Raw genomic sequence first — 20,204 nt, 5'->3', positions numbered from 1 at the left:
CTTGACGTTCGCAATTTCTGACAACATTTGTGTGACCGTGTGTATGCAAAACAAGTTTGAGCCAACATCCGTTGGGAAAAAATCCACAGTTTTGTTGTCGGAATGTCCGATCGTCTGTACGCGGCATTTTGAGACTACTGATTTAGACTAATGAAAGTTACCTCTGTAGACTGGTAATAAAAACTTTCTATTCTACTAGATTCCTGCCCAACTCAGTAAACTGTGATACTTACTCAGCGGGAAGGCACCATGTTCGTGGAAAAATGTTGTAATCTTTTGGAAATAATTTTAACAGTCTGTTCATATTTCTTGCCAGCAAGTCTTTTCTACATATCTCACTCATTCCTGGGAAGTGATTGATTTTCTGTTCATAAATAAAATGTGAAAAAATATACATTATTAAACCATCAACCAGGAGTCACTCAAATCACTATGTAATGGACTTACTTGAAACCTCTTCATCTCCATTACACGCTCCAGTGAGACCGAGCAGTCTGTCCAGTAAACCGTCCACTCTTCATCATCTCCAACTTCCTTCAGTCCACTAAGTCGTGAAGCACGTCGCACTGAAATGCAAACATGGGCATAGCACAGACATAAGTAAACATAATGTAGCACAAGAACAATGCACTGGATCAGTTTAACAACAAACACATTTTGAAAGGACACACTGGCTTACCACTCTCATACTTGCAACCTGTTAAGCTGATACCAATTACCCTACAAATAAGAAGAAATATGTTTTTTTTACAATACTTTGTACAAGTTATTAAGAATTCAAAAATGTTGATAGCAATGACAATAAAATAAAAGCTGCCTCATTGATTGGTTTCATATTTGGCGCATATACAAGCTTGATATACAAAAGCAGCAGTCAATATCACATTTCCTGAACTTGACCATAGAAGATGTAGAGTAAAATGCCTTCACTACTTCATTGTTTTAGGGGGCCAATCTGTGGTATCTGAATAATCATCAGTTGAGGACAGTGGCGGCTGGTGCTCAAATTGAAAAAAAAAAAAAAAAAAACATCAATTGCAGCATCACTGTGCCATCAAACGCAGCCACTGTGCTCATCAATTGTAGCCACTGTGCTAATCAATTGCAGCCACTGTGCTCATCAATTGCAGCCACTGTGCTCATCAATTGCAACCACTGTGCTCATAAATTGCAGTCACTGTGCCCATCAAACTCTGCCACTGTGCTATCAAATGCTGCCACTGTGTCATCCAATGCTCCCACTGTGCCATCCAATGCTCCCAATGCTGCCACTGTGCCATCCAATGCTGCCACTGTGCCATCAAATGCTCCCAATGCTGCCACTGTGCCATCAAATGCTCCCAATGCTGCCACTGTGCCATCAAATGCTCCCCCCCATGCCATCCAATGCTGCCACTGTGCCATCAAATGCTCCCACTGTGCCATCAAATGCTGCCACTGTGCCATCAAATGCTCTCAATGCTGCCACTGTGCCATCCAATGCTGCCACTGTGATCCGCCCGCCATCTGCCCGGCACTTACCCTGTCTCATTGGGGCAGTGGGTGACGGCGAGCATTGTCTTCCATGCGTCTTCTCTCCTCCATGCGTCTTCTCCCCTACTCCTCTCCTCCTCTCTTATGATTGGACACTTGATAGGCATCCAATCACAGCGCCTGACGTTTCAGCCAATCAGGCGATCAGTAACAGACCTGGCAACCTGATTGGCTGAGAGACGGGTCAATGTTAGCAGAGTGAATTCCTTTGGCTTTGCCAACATTGAGCTGAGTGAGAAGGAACGCACAGCGTTGCGCCCACTTCTCACTTTATTGGACGCCTATTAGAGCCAAAGGCTCTAATCACGTGCATCCAAAAAACACCTCCACCGCTGTAATTTAGGTGACTGGTGACCGGAAAGGGGCCGTCAGCAGCATACATAGATAAATTCATGCAATGCATGAATCTATTTATGATGATTAGAGAGTGACAGGAGAGGGGGGCGGTGCTCCTGCGGCCTTATGAACGCACTGCCACTGGTTGAGGAACGTTTGACATATACAGTATATGGCATAAGTACAATGGTTGCCTTCACATGTATGGGCAACAAGTACAAAGATTGTCTAGGAAAGAGTTAAATTCTTTCCACTTACTGATGGAGATGGATTTTCATTATTTTTTAACCCTTACACAATAGGAGAACTCAGGACGGTTTAAAGTAGTCTGAACCTATAGCTTTACGTCTTTCTTGGAGTCATATTAATCGTAAATTACATCTATTATTCATGCACAGTAGAGGAAGCTATTTAACATCCAAATATCAGAACAATTGTATAAGAACCTGGTAACACCTTCCACCATCAGTCAAATACCTGCGTTTTCTCTTTTTCTTTTTAGGTTGGTCCGTTTTATCCACCTTTCCCTCAGTTGCTGTATTTATTGCAGTATTCTCCAATTCCTCTTCATCTTTGTTTTTTTGGTGCTCAATATTATGTTCAATGTTTGATGTTATAGGTTCTTCATCCAATGCGGAGGTGCCACCTATACTCTCACTCTCGGATTCTTCTTCATCCTCCTCATCATCTCCAGAGTCCTCATCTGATTCACTACCAACATGGGATTCAACCTTCATATTGCCTTGAAACGCTCAAGCTGTAAAATATGGAAATCTTCTAAGCCGAAATTCCTTATCAGCAAAAAACATGTATCCCACCGAAACGTTGACCTTAATGGACAACTTATTGAACATTCCTTCAGTTGCAAGTCCTATGGAGGGCATATGTCTTACCTTCCAAAAGATTTGCAATTCTTATGTAAAATACACCTCACCAGCCAGCACAGTCGGGTTCTACATTCCCTCTCTACATAACATGTTGCTGAGCAGGTCTAGGAGCCACCACAGCCTATGAATGGACAAGGGAGGAGCGGCAGCTCCTTCTTCTCTCAGCAAACTCTCAGTTAGAAGCACGGCACTGTTGGTTATCCTCAGTAGACATGTATTTTTTTCAGTCTCACTAACTAGTACGTAACTACTTAGTACAGCGCAAAGCCGTAGAGCCTGATTAAGTAAGAGTACGATAACTCTCTCTTTGCCCATTTGATTGCTATTAAACAGGGGATTAAATTAAGCCGGTTTTAAAACAGATTCAGGTACTTTTATCAACTGTACCGTATGTAAAAATACATCTAATTATATTAATTATTCCAAATCTGGATCAAAAGTTCATTTGTTAATATCTGGCTCAAATTCAGCTTTAATTATGTTTAAATTATCATTAATTATGATTATCATTGTTATATTAAAGTGGTTGTAAACCCTTTACAGACCACTTTCACCTACGTAAACCTAGATTAAGGTCTACCTGTTATACCTTGCAAGGCCTCACTTCCTCATTGATTTCAGATCTGGTTCAAAGGCAAGCCCTACACCATATCTGAGGACCACAAAACCCAGATATCCTAGTGAGTGCGCCCGTGGAACTTGCCTGACCGCTCCACCTCTATGGCCGCTGTCACCAAATCACTACCGACTTCTGACCTGAACCCACTGCTCTGACACTCCCAGGTATAGCCTCTTTAGGACCTAGTCCTTGTGTGACACATTCATGATCTTTTCAAATTATTTTACTGAAAATGATCCAAAATACTGGTACAGTACAAGTCCATGTTACAGAAATCCACATCATTGGCATAATTGTAAAAAAAATCAAACTTCACAAGTCTTGTTTCTATGATAGCTTAGCTATTACGGACTCTGCGCCATAAAAACTAATAAGGAGGTGGTTGATGTAGTTCTACAAGTTATATGTTGCTCCCAAAAGCCTGAGGCTCACCTTTTCAGCAGAGGTGTCTAATCTCCTATAGACAGCCTGGAACAGTTTCAAGGCCCATAAAAGGGAACCCGCAAAAGGGAAGGGTACCATGTAGACACCAGTAACTACTGCATGTCCTACATCTTCACCACACACCTTTTTTTAGCTTCACTCTCCTACTAAATAGTCTGTCACAAGGGCTGACCAGATCCATCTAATACTGAACTGATAGGCAGGCCTTACCCCCCTCTAGAGGATGGTCTCCAATGCAGGGCCCCATAAGATTTTAAAATCACAGACCCCCCAGTGGGTTCCCCAGAATGTTCCCACACCCCATTGTCGGGTTGTCAACATCATCATCATCGCCAGTCCTATTAGATAACAGTATGAATACTGCAACCATTCAGTGTCTGCTACTCCTCTCTGCCAATCCCTCCACTGGCTTCCACTCACTCAACAAATGAAATTCAAAATACTAACAACTTACGAAGCCATTCACAACTCGGCCCCCAGCTACATCACTAACATTGGGCCGGATTCAGAAAGCCCGGCGTAAATTTGTGCGGGCGTAGCGTATCTCAGATACGCTACGCTGCCGTAACTTAGTGAGACAGGTTCTGTATTCAGAAAGAACCTGCGCCCTAAGTTAAGGCGGCGTAGCGTATGTGGTCCGGCGTAAGCCCGCGGAATACAAATTATCCATGCAGTGGGCGTGTTGCATGGTAATGAAGGCTGACCCCACGTAAATGACGGTTTTAATTAACGGCGCATGCCCCGGAAGTGAACCTATACCAGTGCGCATGCTCCAAATTACGCCGCAAATAGTCAATGCTTTCAACGTGAACGTAACTTACGTACAGCCCTATTCGCGAACGACTTACGCAAACGACGTAATCGACGGAAAATTCGACGCTGGCCCGACGTCCATACTTAACATAGGATACGCCTCATATAGCAGGGGTAACTTTACGACGGAAAAAGGCTTACGTAAACGACGTAAAAAAATGCACATAAGGCCTTGTACACACGGTCGGACCGTTCCGATGAAAACGGTCCGCCGGACCGTTTTCATCGGACATGTCCGCTGGACCGTTTTCATCGGACATGTCCGCTGCCTGATTTTGGTCTGATGTGTGTACACACCATCGGACCAAAATCCCTGCGGACAGCGAACGCGTTGACGTGGCCGCGACGACGTGTGCGACCCTGGAGGTTCAATGCTTTCACGCATGCGTCGAATCACTTCGACGCATGCGGGGGATTTCGGCCCAGCGGACATGTCCGATGAGTCGTACTGACCATCGGACATGTCCGACGGACATGGTTCCAGCGGACATGTTTCTTAGCATGCTAAGAAACATTTGTCCGCTGGAAACCTGTCCGGAAATCCGGTCCGGTCGGCCGTACAGACGACCGAACATGTCCGCGGACCAGTTCCAGCAGACATGTTTGGTCGCGTGTACGAGGCCTCAGATGTTTGGATACCCACTGGTTAACATGTGTAGTATAATAATAGCAGAATGGACTAAGATAGTATTGCAGGGAAGACAGTATAAATTCCAGGGGTGGACTGGCAACTCATGGGGCCCCCGGGCAATAGAAGATTATGGGGCCCCCGGGCTTACAGATGGCCACCACGCCAGGAGGTATTGCATAGGCAGGGCAGCTAAAATCTTTGGATTTTCACATCAAATGCATGCCGGTTTTGGACATATCAGGAACAGATGTAAAAAAAACACAGATTTTTACATACTGTCCCTGGTTTTATTGAGCCTGGCAACCCTCATGGGGCCCCCTAGTGGCATGGGGCCCTCAGGCAGTACCCAAGAGTCCCAATGGTCAGTCCGCCACTGATAAATTCAGTATAATTGCACTAGTAAAATCAATCTCCTCAAAGGAATTTAGGGTCACTAGGGTCAAACAAGAGCTTTTCATGTCAACTTTTAATGGATAACTCATATCACCTCCCACACTTGTAAGACATGGGTGAGTGATCCCCATTTATTTCTTGGCTAATGTGATATAATGCACAATTAGGCAGACACACAGTACCATCAGGTCGCTTCACAGGCATCATCCTACAATGACCACATATGGTCAATTCTGAGGTCTCCAATTGGATGCAATTTGATCCCATTTAGGTAGGTACTCACTCTGTGACTGTAGGGACACACAGGATGATAAAAACCTGAAAAAAAGTGATGAGAAGAAGAGGTTCTCTTGATGCTGGAAATCTAGAAATCTTTGAAACCATAAATGAACAATATGGACTGATGACAAACATTTCTATAGTTGGCATTTAACTAGAAACATAGGGCCAGATTCTCGTACATCTGCGTATCTTTGCGCGGGCGTAACGTATCCGATTTACGTTACGCCTCCGCAACTTAGACGGGCAAGTACAGTATTCTCAAAGCACTTGCTTCGTAAGTTGCGGCGGCGTAGCGTAAATAGGCCAGCGTAAGCCTGCCTAATTCAAATGTGGGACAGGGGGGCGTGTTTTATGTTAATGTTCTGTGACCCGACGTGATTGACGTTTTCCACGAACAGCGCATGCGCCGTCCGTGGAAATCTCCCAGTGTGCATTGCTCCTAATACGGCGCAAGGACATATTGGTTTTGACGTGAACGTAAATTACGTCCAGCCCCATTCACGGACGAGTTACGCAAACGACGTAAAATTTTTAAATTTCATCGCGGGAACGACGGCCATACTTAACATTGGTACGCCGCACTTACGCCACCATATAGCAGGGGTAACTTTACGCCGGGAAAAGCCTAACGTAAACGGCGTAACTGTACTGCGTCGGCCGGGCGTACGTTCGTGAATTCGCGTATCTAGCTGATTTACATATTTTGACGCGTAAATCAGCGTACACGCCCCTAGCGGCCAGCGTAAATATGCAGTTACGATCCGACGGCGTAAGAGACTTACGCCTGTGGGATCTAAGGGAAATCTATGCGTAACTGATTCTAAGAATCAGGCGCATAGATACGACGGCGCGACTCAGAGATACGACGGCGTATCTGGAGATACGCCGTCGTATCTCTTTTGAGAATCTGGCCCATAAATGCCAAGTGACACAATTTCTGTGGTTTTAGGTGAGGGAGGTTGCTGGTGATACTGCTCATCGGCATTTTGAATGAAGGGATCTACACGTGTTCATATTTGAACTGCTAAAAAAATTAAACATGTCTTTTTATTAAGAGAGAGATGGTGATAACAAGACACAGAACACAGAGGGCGAATCTCCCCAATGGGGACACAGACAGCAAAAAAAAAAAAAAACTTACAGGGGTTCTAATCCCTCTCCACTCTATCCCAAACTTCAAAAAAAAAAGTTTTGCCTTTAGTTATACCCCACAACTTTGGATTGTGGCGTGATTTGCAACATACAATAAAACCTGACTTTAACCATTTGAGGACCGCCGCACACCGATATACGTTGGCAGAATGGCACGGCTGGGCACAAGGGCGTACAGGTACGTCCTCTTTAGGAACCCAGGCGTGGGTCGTGAGCGCGCCGGCGGTGGCGCGCTCGCGACCCGGTCCGAAGCCCCGTGACCCGATCGCCGCCGTTGTCCCGCTATCGGGTCACAGTGCTGAAGAACAGGGAGAGGTAAGTGTAAACAAACCTTTCCCCATTCTTCCTAGTGTGACTTGTCAGTGATCGTCTGTTCCCTGTCATAGGGAACGACGATCAGTGACATCACACACCCAGCCATGCCCCCCTACAGTAAGAATCACACACTAGGGCACACTTAACCCCTACAGCGCCCCCTAGAGGTTAACCCCTTCACCGCCATTGGCATTTTCACAGTAATCAGTGCATTTTTATAGCACCGATCGCTGTATCATTGGTCCCAAAAATGGGTCAAAAGTGTCCGATGAATTAAAAGAGAATATGTAAAATAACTAATATAATGAAAAAAAAAAGGCAAAAATACATAAAATAACATTTGAAATACCACAAATGATGCAAAACCAAAAGTGGAGACGGAATTATGAATAAAATCATGAGCAATTCTCTTGCTGTGGTTGAGTCTGAGGTGGAAAAAAAAAAAAGAAAAAAAAAAAAAGTGTCCGATGTGTCCGCCATAATGTCGCAATAAAAATCGCTGACCGCCGCCATTAGTAGTAAAAAAAAATATTAATAAAAATGCCATAAAACTATCCCCTATTTTGTAAACGATATAACTTTTGCGCAAACCAATCAATAAACGCTTTATTGCGATTTTTTTTTACCAAAAATATGTAGATGAATACGTATCGGCCTAAACGGAGGAAAAAACAATTTTTTTTAATATATTTTTTGGGGATATTTATTATAGCAAAAAGTACAAAATATTGATTTTTTTTCAAAATTGTCGCTCTATTTTTGTTTATAGCGCAAAAAATAAAAACCGCAGAGGTGATCAAATACCACCAAAAGAAAGCTCTATTTGCGGGAAAAAAAAGGACGTCAATTTTGTTTGGGAGCCACGTCGCACGACCGCGCAATTGTCAGTTAAAGAGACGCAGTGCCGAATTGCAAAAAGGGGCCTGGTCCTTTAGCTGCATAATGGTTCGAGGCTTAAGTGGTAAAAGCGGAGTTCCACCCAAAAATGAAACTTTGGCATGTCATTTTTTTTGGGGGGGGGGGAGCGGATACCCTTTTTTTTAGAGGCACCCAGCTCCCACTTCCTATCATAGCTCTGCAGTGACGCAAGGAAGTCCCCCCCTGCAATCTTCTGGGACACGTCACAGGTCCAAGAAGATTGCCCGGGCCATTTACAGCGCGCAGCGCGGCTCTCGCATGCGTAGTACGTGCCCGACTGTGAAGGTACAGTAAGAATGGCAGCACCGTGGAGAGGGGCGGGGCTTAGTATGCCCGCATCGCTGGACTGTGGAACAGGTGAGTGTCTGATTATTAAAAGTCAGCAGCTACACTTTTTGAAGCTGCTGGCTTTTCATTCATATTTTTTTGGCGGAACTCTACTTTAAAGTGCTTGTAAATTTGAAATGAAAAATTAACAAAGCATATCCTTCTATAGTGTGTACAAGCCCCCTACAGTGTGATTTCTGTCTCCTCTCTCATTCCGCTGCTATCGGAAGGCGTCACTTCCGACAGTCTTAATCGACACCAGACAATTCAGGGAGACGGTCCTGCCTGTCCCTAACACACAGCGGGTGATTGACTGCCTCAGCTGTGCATGTTTCTCTAAGAGACTGCATAGGGGGGTGTACTTTTCCTCCACTCGGGTCTCCGATTACATTCAGCTCTCTGCTGTGTAGTGTGTGACATCAGATTCCCTCCCCCTGACTGCTGAAGCTCAGAAAAGCTGTGTAAAATGTATGATTTGAACAGCTGTAGAGATAGGACCGCAGATAAATAAGTACAACTTATGTAAGAGGATTTGTTTAATCTCTATTTATCACCTGAAGCTATTCACTTCACTGGGTATATGTACCGGTTTTCAACCACTTTGAAGTGCGCTGTTAACATATTCTATTACTGCTTGTGTCATTTAACACTAATCCTTAGTACAATGCACACTTCTGTTTTCACTTATTCGAGTGTTTCTACTGTAAATGTAATGCAGCCGGGAGTACTGGACGTGTCTTCACAACATAGACGCCTAATGAAAACCTGAGAGAGATAGGAATGCTGCCATTGGTCATTTCCTCCTGACAATCTTAAAGTGGACCTTCAGTAATTTTTTTATCTATTAAATCTTCTGTCCCTGTTGTTTTAACTTTGGATAGTGTTTTACTTTTTTCTGCCAGTAAATACCTTATTCAGCCCACTTCCTGTTTCTTGTCTGGTCATTAGCCTAGGCTTATGACATCATGCACAGCTCTCTCTCTCTCTCACTCTCCTGAGAGTTTGCCAGGAAATAGAGCTGTACGATTCTGGCCAAAATGAGAATCACAATTTCTTTTGCTTAGAATAAAGATCACGATTCTCGCAACGTAAAATCTTTTACATTATACAAAAAAATTGGCTAACTTTACTGGTTAGTTATTTATTTTAATTCATTAACCACTTGCCGCCCTGCCGATATACGTCTGCAGCATGGCACAGGCAGGCAAAAAGACATACCTGTACGTCCCCTTTAAGAAGCGATTGTTGCGAACACGCCCGTCACGATCTCCGTGAGCGCGCCTGTGGTTTCCCGCAGACTCGATTGCCACGGGCTAACCCGCGATCGTCTTATGGAGAGATAGAATGGGGAGATGTTAGTGTAAACACAACGGCCCGGATTCAGAAAGCACTTACGCCGACGTATCTACTGATACGCCGCGTAAGTGCACGGATGCGCCGTCGTATCTATGCGCCTGATTCTTCAAGTAAGATACGCCTGAATTTTGGCTTCATACGACCGACGTAAGTTTCCTACGCCGTCGTATCTTGTGCGCATATTTACGCTGGCCGCAAGGGGCGCTTCCATTAATTTGCGCGTTGAATATGTAAATGAGCGAGATACGCCGATTCACGAACGTACTTACGCCCTTCGCTGTAATCTACGTCGTTTACGTAAGGCATACGTCCGGCGTAACGTTAAGCCACATAAAGCAGGTGTAAGTCATGTTAGGGTATGGACGTCGGAACAGCCGTCGTATTTTACGTTGTTTACGTAAGTCGTACATGAATGGGGCTGGGCGTAGGTTACATTCACGTAGTAGGCATTGAGCCGTCGGATCGTAGGGAGTAAATTCAACGTGATTCTGAGCATGCGCGCGCATGCGCCGTTCGTTCGGCCCTTCATTTGCATGGGGTCACGGTTAATTTAAATGTATCACGCACACTACCTTCCTACTTTGAATTAGGCGGGCTTACGCCGGCCAATTTACGTTACGCTGGCGCAACGTAGGGAGCGAGTGCTTTGTGAATACTGCTCTTGCCTCTCAGAGTTACGTTGGCGTAGCGCATATGAGATGCGCTACGCCGGCACAAAGATGCACCGAGCTTCCTGAATCTGGCCCAACATCTCCCCGTTTGTCACTGGTTGTATTCCCTGTCATCAGGAACAAGATCAGTGATGTGTCACAGCAAGCCACGCCCCCTACAGTAAGAATCACTCCTTAGGGAACACTTAACCCCTACAGCGCCACCTAGTGCTTAACCCCTTCACTGCCAGTGTCATTTTCACAGTAACCAGTTATAGCACTGATCGCTATAAAAATGCCAATGGTCCCAAAAATGTGTCAAAAGTGTTCCGATGTGTCCGCCATAATGTCGCAGTCACAATAAAAATTGCTGATCGCCGTCATTACTAGTAAAAAAAAAAAATATTAATAAAAATGCTATAAAACTATCCCCTATTTTGTAGACGCTATAACGTCTGCGCAAACCAATCAATAAATGCTTATTGTTTTTTTTTTTTACCAAAAATATGTAGAAGAATACGTATTGGCCTAAACTGAGGGAAAAAAACGTTTTTTTATATATTTTTTGGGGATATTTATTATAGAAAAAAGTTAAAAATATTGCATTTTTTTTTTTTTAAATGATTGCTCTATTTTTGTTTATAGCGCAAAAAAAATAAAACAGCAGAGGTGATCAAATACCACCAAAAGAAACCTCTATTTGTGGGGGGAAAAAGGACGTCAATTTTGTTTGGGAGCCATGTCGCACGACCGCGCAATTGTCAGTTAAAGCGACGTAGTGCAGAATTGCAAAAAGTGGCCCAGTCATTTAGCAACAAAATGGTCCGGGGCTTGAGTGGTTAAAGTGTAATTTTTTCCCAAAAAATATGTATTTGAACGACTGCTGCGCAAATACAATGTGACGTAAAATATTGCAACAACCACCATTTTATTCTCTAGGGTCTCTACTAAAAAATATATTATATATAATATTTTGGGGTTCTAAGTAAATTTCTAGCAAAAAAAAAAAAAATTATTTTAACTTGAAACCAACAAATGTTTAGAAGTGTAGTCCTTTGATCTAATTCACAAATTGTTACAATGTTTCTACTTAGTACCGCTGCTAAAGAATGTTGTGATACTTGGCAGACTGCCCAGATTTTTTCTTCCTTTCTTTTGTTCTCTGCATAGAAAGATCATGAAATAATACTTTGTCAAGATCGCAAGGGGGAAAACAATTGTGATAACGATTCTTAACGATTAATCGTGCAGCTCTACCAGGAAGGGAGGGGGGGTGAGTCATAAGAGGGCCAATGAAAGCTGCAGGCCTGCAGAGCTGGAGGTGTGCCTCTGAGTGTCTGTGTAAATCCAGGAAGTGAACAGGCAGCAGCTTCAGCTGCCCACAGTTAAAATGGCTGCAGCCAGACTCAGCGGAGGGAGATTTCTGCAGCATATTTGGCAAGTACAGAATCACAGTATATATAAAATAATATGCAACATGGTTGGAGGGAAGCTTCAGAATGGCAAAGATGTTTTTATTACAATTTATGTGAGCAGACTGCAGTTCTTCTTTGAAGAGGAGCTCTAAGCTGCATGAAAAAATAAATAAAATAAAAGTTAGCAGCTACAAATACTTTAGCTGCTGTCTTTTAATATAAGGACACTTACCTGTCCAAGGATCCAGCGATGTCAGCACCTAAATCAATTCTGCAATCGGCTTTGGGTGCAGGCGCTGGCATCTTGGGTAAGGGAGACTAGCAGTAAAGCCTTCTGGCTTCACTGCTGGTTTCCTACTACGCATGCGCGGGTCGCTCTGTGTGCTATTAAAGGCCCTGCAGTCTTTTGGGACCTGTGTGTGTGCGATTCCGCTGCGATCTCAGCCAGAAGTGGGAGCGGGTAGCTGTCAAAACCAGGTACCCGCTCCCCCCTCCCCTGCAAAAAGTGCTAAATGTAGCAGTGGAGGGGGGCGAATGTGCAAACAAGCGGAGCTTCCCCTTTTGGATGGAGCTTCTCTTTAACCACTTCCCGCCCGGTCAATAGGAGATTGACGTCTGGGAAGTGGTTGTGAAATCCTGACTGGATGTCTATTGACGTCCTGCAGGATTTCATGCCGGCGCGCGCCCGTACGGCGATCGGTGACTCCGATCTCGGTAAAGAGCCTCCGGCTCTCCTGACAGGAGGGGGTTCGCGCTGATTGTTTATCAGCGCAGCACCCCCCTCGGATCCCCACACTGGACCACCAGGGAGTGCCCCCCAGTGCTCAATAGAGCACAAATAGATATAAAAAAACAAAAAAAATGTTTTTAATGCAATCAATGCCAATCAGTGCCCACAAATGGGCACTGACTGGCAACATGGGCACTGACTGTGCCCAGCAATGCCATCAGTACCACCCCTCAGTGTCACCCAGTGTCCATCAGTGCCACCTATTAGTGCCCATCTATGCCCAGTGCCCACCTATCAGTGCCTATCTGTGCCACCCATAAGTGCCCATCAGTGCCGCCCATGAGTGCCCATCAGTGCTGCCAAAGAGTGCCCAGTGCGCCTATGAGTGCCCATCAGTGCCGCTTATGAGTTCCCATCAGTGCCGCCTATGAATGCCTGGTATGGAAGTGGTTAAGCTGATCCTCCTCCTGGCCAATCAGGAAGCGGGTTTTGACACCGGTCACCCGATTGGTTGAAAGGACAGGCGATCCTATTGGATGCCTAGGAGAAGGAGGGTAGGAGCTGCCTGCCACCCGCCAGAATGGGGTAAATGCCGGACCGACCGGCAAACAGTGTGGGGGTGGGTGCTGCTCGGAGATGGGTGGTTGTTTTCCCACACAGATAATAAATTGCAGGAAACTCGGCCCTCGCACTGCCGTACGCTGAAGTAGGCCTGGGTGAAATATATTAGCAGAGAGAAACCAGCCGGTATAAGCAGCATCTTGTCACAGCTCACACCTAATGGGCCAGATCCACAAAGAAGTTATCTATTGATACGCCGCGTAACTTCTAGGTTGCTCCGGCGTATCTTTGTTTTGTATCCACAAAACAAGATACGCCTGAAGCTGGGCTAGATCCGACTGGCGTACGTCTTAGTACGCCGTCGGATCTAAGGTGCATATTTACGCTGGCCGCTATGTGGCGCTTGCGTCGATTTCCGCGTCGAGTATGCAAATTAGCTAGATACGTCAATCCACAAACGTACGTCCGGCCGGCGCATTTTTTTTACGTCGTTTCCGTAAGGCTTTTTTCGGCGTAACGTTACCCCTGCTATATGAGGTGTAGCCAATGTTAAGTATGGACGTCGGGCCAGCGTCGAATTTTCCGTCGTGTACGTCGTTTGCGTAAAACGTTTGCGAATAGGGCTTTGCGTAGAATGACGTTCACGTCGAAAGCATTGGCTTGTTGCGGGTTAATTTGAAGCATGCGCACTGGGATACCCCCACGGACGGCACATGCGCCGTTCAGAAAAAACGTCATTTACGTCGGGTCAAGTAAAATTAACATAAAACACGCCCACATCTTTATCATTTGAATTCCGCGCCCTTACGCCGGCAGATTTACGATACGCCGCCGTAACTTTAGAGGCAAGTGCTTTGTGAATACAGCACTTGCCTCTCAGAGTTGCGGCGGCGTAGCGTTACTACGATACGCTACGCCTGCCTAAAATTACGAGGCGCTACGTGGATCTGGCCCAATAAGTTTAACATGTGTCTCAATAGCCATGTTTTCACTAACTAAAGTCATTATCGTCATATAATATATAATCATATAAACAGCAATAATAATAATAATTGTGGTAATAGTAATAACAATGACAACGATAATACTGCACCCTGTTGCAATCTTAGGCCCCTTTCAGACGGACGGCAGTTTTGCCGCAATTAAAAGCATGTACATTTTCAGTGAAATTCAAGGTTCTGGGCACTGCGATTAGCTGCATTTGTACATTGCGATTACGTGCGGTTACATGCGATCGCGTATAGCTGCGGTAGTCATTTCCATAGCAACCCTTTTAATTTTTTTTGATTATAATGTGCTTCCTGTTGTTCTTTTCTTTTTTTTTCTCACGCTGCTATCCGCAGTTGACGCAAAAGACTGAGATTACCTGCGGTTAAGTGCATATAGCTGCGCTAAATCGCACCTGGACGCATTCAATTCTATTTTTTCTATTCGCACCAAACCGCATGCAACGAAATCGCAGCAAAACGTTGTGTGTGAATGGGGCCATTGGAAAGCATTGTGTGCTTTTAGCTGCGGTAGAAAAACTAGAAAATCCGCAGCTAAAAGCACCATTCTATCCGTCCGTGTGAAAGGGGCCTTACAGTGTGTGTTGCCCAGTATTTTAGACCTAAAGCAGGCCATACATTAAGCAATTTTCTTTCCTGCAACCACAGGCTGCAGGAAATAAAATTGCTTGATTCCCCCATCCACACTGAATCCCTCCTGCTGAGCTTTTGTATTCTGAACGTGGGAGGTTTCCCAGTCATCAGAATACAATGATCACTTCTTGCTGCAATAGCTGTTGGCAATGATAAAAAAAAAAAAAACACAGCAGGCTGGTTGTACTGAAGTCAGTTGATCAATCATCTTTAGTACAACCAGTCTGCCTATAGAATAGATGGATCAAAATGTGTGGGTCCCTGCTGAACTGTATGAATTTAGATTAATCTCTGGCCAGCTTAATTCTATATTTCCTAATAAATAAAATAATAAAAAAATTCACCTGATTCGCCTGGGAGGAAGTCAGCAGCTACAAATACTGTAGCTTTACAGATACTGTAGCTCTACAAATAATGTAGCTTTACAAATACTGTAGCTCTACAAATACTGTAGCTTTACAAGTATTGTATCTTTACAAATACTGTAGCTTTAGAAATACTGTAGCTCTACAAATACTGTAGCTTTACAAACACTGTAGCTCTACAAATACTGTAGCTTTAGAAATACTGTAGCTCTACAAATACTGTAGCTTTACAAATACTGTAGCTCTACAAATACTGTAGCTCTACAAATACTGTAGCTTTAGAAAAACTGTAGCTCTACAAATACTGTAGCTCTACAAATACTGTAGCTCTACAAATACTGTAGCTCTACAAATACTGTAGCTCTACAAATACTGTAGCTTTATAAATACTGTAGCTCTACAAATACTGTAGCTTTACAAATACTGTAGCTCTACAAATACTGTAGCTCTACAAATACAGAAGCTCTACAAATACTGTAGCTCTACAAATACTGTAGCTTTACAAATACTGTAGCTTTACAAATACTGTAGCTTTACAAATACTGTAGCTCTACAAATACAGAAGCTCTACAGATACAGAAGCTCTACAAATACTGTAGCTTTACAAATAATGTAGCTCTACAAATACTGTAGCTTTACAAATACTGTAGCTCTATAAATACTGTAGCTCTATAAATACTTTAGCTCTACAAATACTGTAGCTTTAGAAATACTGTAGCTCTATAAATACTGTAGCTTTACAAATACTGTAGCTTTACAAATACTGTAGCTCTACAAATACTGTAGCTGCTGACTTTTAATATTCAGGCACCTTTCCTGTCCAGGGAGCCCGCAATGTCAGCACCCCAGCTGATTTTCGGATCGGCTGTCAGGTGCTTCCGCCACTATTCGTCATAAGGTTTCCTATGCATGCGCGAAGAGTGCTGCGCTTTCTACTTGGTCCGAGGCGGGGGAAGGAGGCTAACTTAAGAGAGACGGTGCTGCGGCGCCGTCTCCCGGGAATTGGGGAAGGGTACCTGTCAAAAACAGGTAGCTCCTCCCCCCTGAGAGGTGCCAAATGTGGCACCGGAGGGGGGGGAGGAAGCAGATCAGCGGAAGTTCCACTTTTGGGTGGAAATCCACTTTAATATACAAAATAATATATATTACATTTCTAATTAAAAAAATATAAATTTCTAATAAATAAAATGATACAGAATAAATTTCTAATAAATCAAATAAGTGGCGCTTTAGCACTGTTTAACCACTTGCCGACCGACGCATGTACATTTACGTCGGCAGAATGGAATGACTGCGCAAAGGGATTTACCTGTACACCCCTTTAAATTTGCAGCCGTGTGGGCGCCGCCACGTGCTAGGTGAGCGTACCCGCCGTTCCCGCGGACTTGATGTCCACTGGTTGCCCGCAATCGTTTCATGGAGCGGCAGAATAGGGAGATGCCTATGTAAACAAGGCATTTCCCTGTTCTGCCTAGTGACATGGCAGGGATTTACTGCTCCCTGTGATCGTGTGCAGTGATCTCTGCCATGTCACTGGTAGCCCAGCCCCCACACAGTTAGAATCACTCCCTAGGACACACTTAACCCCTTCATCGTCCCCTAGTGTTTAACCTCTTCCCTGCCAGTGTCATTCACACAGTAATCAGTGCATTTTTATAGTATTGATCGCTGTATCAGTGACAATGGTCCCAAAAGAGTGTCAAAAGTGTCCAATGTGTCCGCCATAATGTCACCATAAAAATCGCAGATCGCCGCCATTACTAACAAAAAAAAAAAATATACAAAAATGCCATAAATCTATCCCCAATTTTGTAGACGCTATAACTTTTGCGCAACCGAACCAATATACGTTTATTGCAATTTTTTTAACCAAAAATTGGTAGAACACGTATCGGCCTAAACTGAGAAAGACATTCGTTTTTTTATATATTGTTTTGGGATATTTGTTATAGCAAAAAGTAAAAAATATTGAATTTTTTTCCTAATTGTTGCTCTTTTTTTGTTTATAGCGCAAAAAATAAAAACTGCAGAGGTGATCAAATATCACCAAAAGAAAGCTCTATTTGTGGGGAAATTGTCACTTAAAGCAACGCAGTGTCGTATTGCAAAAAATGGCCCGGTCAGTGGGCAGCCAAATCTTTCGGGGCTGAAGTGGTTAAAGGTGCTTTTAACCCCCCGCTAGTGGCCGAAGAAGGGGTTAAAAATGCCAGTGTTGCGGTGCTTCTGAATGGCTTTTCAGGCACTTTGGAAGCGCTGTCCATTCATTGCAATGGGCAGAGGCATTCTGGGAGCCCCCCCCCCCCCAAAGATGCTGCTTGCAGGACTTTTTCTAACGTCCCACGAGCGCAGCGCTCGAGTGTGAAAGCACTCAGGCTTTCACACTGGGAAGGCATGAGAGGCAGTTTTCAGGCGCTATTTCTGTGTAAAATGGGTCTAAAGCCGCGTTCACACGACTGTTTGATGTCATGGAAAAAACAAAGTTTTTCTCAACGTGATTCTTGTCAAGCCTGCCTTGCATACACACGATCGTGAAAAAAAAAAACGCTCGAGCAAAGCGCGGTGACGTACAACACGTACGACGGCACTATAAAGGGGAAGTTCCATTCGATTGACGACACCCTTTGGGCTGATTATGCAAATTTCCCTTCTTATAACCTCCTTCTGAGCATGCGTGTTTTTTCCCCGTCGTTAAAGCTTACACACGACCGTTTTTCACGACAAGAAAAAATAGAGCGGGCTAGATTCAGCAAGAATTTAAGCCGGCGTATCTATAGATACGCCGCGTAAATTCAAAGCTGCGCTGGCGTATCTTTTTTCTGTATTCAGAAAGCAAGATACGCCGACATTAGCCTAAGATCCGACTGGCGTAAGTCTCTTACACCGTCGTATCTTAGGGTGCATATTTACGCTGGCCGCTAGGTGGCGCTTCCGTTGTTTTCGGCGTAGAATATGCAAATGACCTAAATACGCCGATTCACAAACGTACGTACGCCCGGCGCTATTTTGTTACGTCGTTTACGTTAGACTTTTTCGGCGTAAGGTTGCTCCTGCTATTATGAGTGAGTGAGAGACTTGTAAAGCGCAACACATGCGAACTGAATCGCCTCTGGGCGCTGTATCCATTTCATAGGTAAGGAACCCCTTGACCTCAGAAGAGATGGGTTTTAATCTTTCTCCTGAAGGCCAAGTGGTCCGACTCTAGTCGGATGGTGGTTGGTAGTGCATTCCACAGGCGTACGCAATGTTAAGTATGGACGTCCTTCCCGCGTCGAATTTTGAATTTTTTATGTCGTTTGCGTAAGTCGTTCGCGAATAGGGCTGGACATAATTCTCGTTCACGTCGAAAGCAATGACGATTTGCGGCGGAATTTCAAGCATGCGCACTGGGATTCTTTCACGAACGGCGCAATACGCGGGGTCACCATTAATTTAAATAAAACACGCCCCCAATACATCATCCCCATTTGAATTAGGCACGCTTACGCCGGCCCCATTTACGCTACGCCGCTGTAAGTTAGGAGGCAAGTGCTTTGTGAATACAGCACTTGCCTCTCTAACTTACGGCGGCGTAGCGTAAATACGATACGCTACGCCGCCGTAAAAATGCGTGGATCTACGTGAATCCAGCCTAGCATGCTCTAGATTTTTAATGCCCATTTTTCACGTCGAGAAAAAAGCTCTGGAGTGCACAAACGGTCGTTTTTAATGACCAATTTAAAAAATTGCATTTTTCTCATCATGAAAAACTGTTGTGTGTACGCGGTTATAAAATACTAAATTAGGTTGCACCGATACGGATACCGGTATCACTGCAGGCACTGAGGCCCGGATTCTCGTACGAGTTACGCCGGCGTATCTCCAGATACGCCGTCGTAACTCTGAGTCCGAGCCGTCGTATCTATGCGCCTGATTCTTAGAATCAGTTACGCATAGATTTGTATTAGATCTGACCGGCGTAAGTCTCTTAGGCCGTCGTATCTTAACTGCATATTTACGCTGGCCGCTAGGGGCGTGTACGCTGATTTACGCCTAGAAATATGTAAATCAGCTAGATACGCAAATTCACTAACGTACGCCGGGCCGACGCAGTACAGATATGCTGTTTACGTTGGGCTTTTCCCGGCGTAAAGTTACCCCTGCTATATGAGGCGTACCAATGTTAAGTATGGACGTCGTTCCCGCGTCGAATTTTGAAAATTTTACGTCGTTTGCTTAAGTCGTTCGCGAATAGGGCTGGGCGTCATTTACATTCACGTCGAAAGCATTGGCTTCTTGCGGGTTAATTTGGAGCATGCGCACTGGGATACTTTCATGGACGGCGCATGCGCCGTTCGTAAAAAGCGTCATTTACGTGGGGTCACATTACATTTTCATAACACACGCCCACATCTACCACATTTGAATTAGGCGGGCTTACGCCGGCCTATTTACGCTATGCCGCCACAACTTTGGTTTGAGAATACGGCACTTGCCTGTCAAAGTTGCGGAGGCGTAACGTGAATAGGATACGTTACGCCCGCACAAAGATACGCGGTTCTACGTGAATCCAGGCCTGAGTATTTTAAGGAGTACTCGTGAAAATGTTCCGATGCCCAAAACCGATACCTTTGCAGTGCGATTTGGGCCCACACAAAATGAATGGGCTCTAATCGCACTGAAAATAATCGCAGGTGATTTGAACAGGAATGCGGTGCAATCCCTGTCCGAATCGCATGCGGTTTCCCTGCTGTCTTCAGTACTTGTCAATAAAAATCTGGCATTGATGCAAACCTACATAAATAATACAATAGTAATAATATTAAATAATACATGTCTAATAAATAAATACAAATAGTAA

General features: G+C 44.4%; 1 protein-coding gene across 3 annotated transcripts in view; it reads right to left on the bottom strand.

Annotated features, from left to right (window-relative positions):
- Positions 1-20,204, bottom strand: part of TTLL6 (tubulin tyrosine ligase like 6) — an 81,562-nt gene that overhangs the window by 60,942 nt on the left and 416 nt on the right. For all 3 annotated transcript variants that reach the window (XM_040342467.1, XM_040342468.1, XM_040342466.1), the window contains exons 2-5: positions 2,347-2,626; positions 680-720; positions 448-566; positions 234-364 (exon numbers count right to left, since the gene is read on the bottom strand). In XM_040342467.1, coding sequence (XP_040198401.1) covers positions 234-364; positions 448-566; positions 680-720; positions 2,347-2,606 — 551 coding nt within the window. In that variant the 5' untranslated portion in view covers positions 2,607-2,626. The remainder of the gene's footprint in view (positions 1-233; positions 365-447; positions 567-679; positions 721-2,346; positions 2,627-20,204) is intronic.

This window comes from Rana temporaria, chromosome 3 (genome assembly GCF_905171775.1).
Source record: "Rana temporaria chromosome 3, aRanTem1.1, whole genome shotgun sequence".
NCBI lineage: Eukaryota > Metazoa > Chordata > Amphibia > Anura > Ranidae > Rana > Rana temporaria.
This window is presented reverse-complemented; position numbering and strand designations above follow the sequence as displayed.